This window comes from Ammodytes marinus (assembly GCF_949987685.1).
Source record: "Ammodytes marinus genome assembly, chromosome: 24".
Lineage (NCBI taxonomy): Eukaryota > Metazoa > Chordata > Actinopteri > Uranoscopiformes > Ammodytidae > Ammodytes > Ammodytes marinus.
This window is the reverse complement of record NC_137228.1, coordinates 15623036-15626319: the sequence shown is the minus strand read 5'-3', so window position 1 is coordinate 15626319 and position 3284 is coordinate 15623036. Positions and strand designations below refer to the sequence as shown.

Below are 3284 nucleotides of genomic sequence, written 5' to 3'. Positions count from 1 at the left end.
TATATACTCTATATCTAGAGCACACAGCCACAGCACAGAGTAACATATGAAAGAAGGAAGATTAATTTAGAATTATTCAGTTCAAGAACAAACTTAACAGAGGCAGACTGCAGTAAGTCTGTTCAGATATTGCTAGCTGTGAACTTCCATCAATAAACTCTTCAGCAAAACGTTATTAAAACACAAACTTCTTCATCTTGGCTAAGGTCATAAGGCAGACAGGCAGGCAGGCAGACAGACAGACAGACAGACAGACAGACAGACAGACAGACAGACAGACAGACAGACAGACAGACAGACACACAGACAGAGGGATCCAACCTCATTTTGACTGAAAGCAGACGTCCTCCAAGCTCCATTAAACTACACTTAACTTCTACTAGTTATTGATTACTTGACAGTTAAAAACAAAACCCTCCTTTAAGTACGGAGGCCCAGAGAGCTCAAAACACTTCAGGCAAAAGACACACTAACAGAGATCTTCATGAGCCAACGTCTAACGAGTAAAGAAAGGCTTGTTAGAACTTCTAGATGTAAAAATATCAGAGACATATTTCAGACCCAAAACAACATGAAACTAAAGACAAACATTAACCTTCAACTACGGAGGCCCAGAGCGCTTAAAACACTGCAAAAAAAACACCTTTCCGAGCAGTTTGACCTGTCTGGGCCACCGTATCACAGAGTATAAAAAGTCTTCTAGACCTAAAAATATTAGATACAACATAAATAAATAGAGATGAGCAGCTGCTGTTATAAAGGTGCTAGTGTGCTGCAGAATGTTCTACATGCTGGAATGTGTTGATGTAAATACAGAGCAGCTACTGATATGATGTAAACTGAAGCTGAAGCTTATTATGTTTCCTTCCTGTTCCGTTCATTCTTTGAGTCAAAACTGATTTTACTAAGAGTAGAAAAAGCTGTTAAGGTGCAATGTTCCAGGTTTCAATTTCTCCTCCAAAGAATCGATTATAAATATAACGGATATTTCAGCATTTTATCACTTTTCCCTGATTATGACACTGTGGTATTGAGATATTAACGTTGGTAGTGCTTCGGTTTAACTTGTAACATTTGCCCTGCAGCATTTCTGGCTTTGTTAGGTCATAGCGCCCCCTGTTGGAGGGTTTTATTTTACTTCTTATGATTTACCTCGTTAGTTTCTAGTATTAGTCGGTTAGTATTTTAGCTCCAAACATGTAAAAAGACTTGATTTATTAAATGAAAAATATTTCAGTTTTTCCTGAATCTGCTTCCTGTATAATTGAAATGTCTTAAAGGCCCTGGCAACCCAAATCCACTAAATCCTTGTAACTATGTTATTTGGGGAGTAAAATCAGTGCTAATATGTTTATGAAAGGTTTTAGGAATATCTGTTAGCCCCCCGCTAAGCTAATGGCATGTCAGTTGGTCGAGCATTTGAAAAATCCTGATTCGAATGTCGCATGACGAGCCGTTTTCAGACGCATCTCCATTCTAACATACATTGGACTTCTCGTTAGAAAAATCTAACAATATTTCAGTTTCTCCTCAATCTGCTTCCTGTATAATTGAAACGTTGTAATAAATAATAATACTGTTAAAGTATTTTTTAAATAAATAATAAAAAATAAAAAAATCTTAATTTCTTGGGTATTTCTTAGTCACATGACAACGATTTTAAAACTCCTTATTAGGAAGTTTGTTTCAGTGAGGAATAAATAATAATTTATCATAAAAACGATATAATAACTTATGTAACATAGTTTAGGAGTTCTATCTGATGACTAGATGTGTACATGTTGTTGGAGCTTTGGAATGTGTTGCTAGGCAGCGTGTGTGGCCTTGTGTCTGAGTTGTGCGATATAAATACACTTGCGTTGCCTAAAGGAAGGCCCAGAGCAGCCAGAGCAGTGTGGCGCAGAGGGAGGCGTGTGTGTCTGCAGCGCCGCCTGCTGGCGTGGGAAGGAGAGACGCCTCTGTGTCTTTAAACACGGTTTTGGGCAACACACGCTTATCTGGAACAAGGAGAAGAGACACAACCACGTCAACACACAGGGTTAATGCAGATTAAAAGCTACAGTGCGTAACTTATTCATATGAATGAAACGTTACATTCAAGCCATCACCAAACAAGTTGACACAAAGTTGATCAGCTCCACAAAACCTTCTCTGTGTTTCTCAGGATGGACCTACAGACACATAGCCTGGCGCTACCAGACCATCGTACTTCATTTCATTTGTACAGAAGGTCTGGAAGTGCTGTAATTGGCAAACGTTCACTCACTTGGAGGCGGGTGTCTGTTGAAGTTTAAAACTATTGGATCTGCGCAGTGCCACTCTGGATTATCCAACCAATCGCATAACGTTTGGTCGTCACGTGTGTCATGAGCCGGCTGTTGACGGTGCGTTCAGGGAACTCGGAAATTTCCGACTTCACTACATATTGTAGTCTATGGATCTACCGGTACCTGGCAACGGTAACTTGCTAGAGCCTAACGTTTAGTTATTTGGACGAGAAAGGTTTTAGGCGTCCATACTTTCCCGAGCAGATGCACTGGAACACAGACAGGTCGGAACTCGGAACTCGGAACTAACAAGTCGGAAGTTTCCGAGTTCCGAGCGTAAGGGAACGCAGCATTCAACTGAAGCTGGAGCGCGACTTCGACCCTCATCGTTCTCAGCCACTTCCTCTGTTCGCTGATTGGATACTCAGAAATTTGTTTGGAAAAATCTCACTAATACGCCCCACCACCAGACTGACTACTGAAGGGAAAATGAAATTTGGGCGGAAGTAGGTAGGCGGGCGGAGCCAGGCTAACAGACACACTGATGGATGACTTGCTGTCATACCAACCCTCTGACAGACGTCTACAAACAGTTCCATAGGCCTCCTGACTCCTTCACTAAACTAGGGAAGACTTTTTAATATGACTTTGAATGTATGAGGACAGTGTGTGTGTGTGTGTGTGTGTGTGTGTGTGTGTGTGTGTGTGTGTGTGTGTGTGTGTGTGTGTGTGTGTGTGTGTGTGTGTGTGTGTGTGTGTGTGTGTGTGTGTGTGTGTGTGTGTCTCTCTCTCTCTCTGGTGCTGTGTCTCAATTCAGGGGTTGCAGCATTTGAAGACCGATTGCGTCATAGCGGCACGTCAAGGCTTGTCCCATTTCGAAGGCTCCTTCATATGCGGCCGAGAAATGCAGCCTTCGTTTCACGGTTTTGAAGGCTGCATCAGATGTATCATTCGCGGCCCAACATATCCCAAGATTCATTGCGGTTATTTCAGAGATGGCATAAAATAAAATAAAAA

General features: G+C 41.6%; 1 protein-coding gene across 1 annotated transcript in view; it reads right to left on the bottom strand.

The window, feature by feature from the left end:
* Positions 1-551: 551 nt before the first annotated feature.
* Positions 552-3284, bottom strand: part of LOC307270098 (CD276 antigen homolog) — a 6277-nt gene continuing 3544 nt past the window's right edge. The window contains exon 5 of the mRNA XM_080053258.1: positions 552-1997. Within this exon, the coding sequence (XP_079909384.1) occupies positions 1864-1997 (134 nt within the window). The 3' untranslated portion in view covers positions 552-1863. The remainder of the gene's footprint in view (positions 1998-3284) is intronic.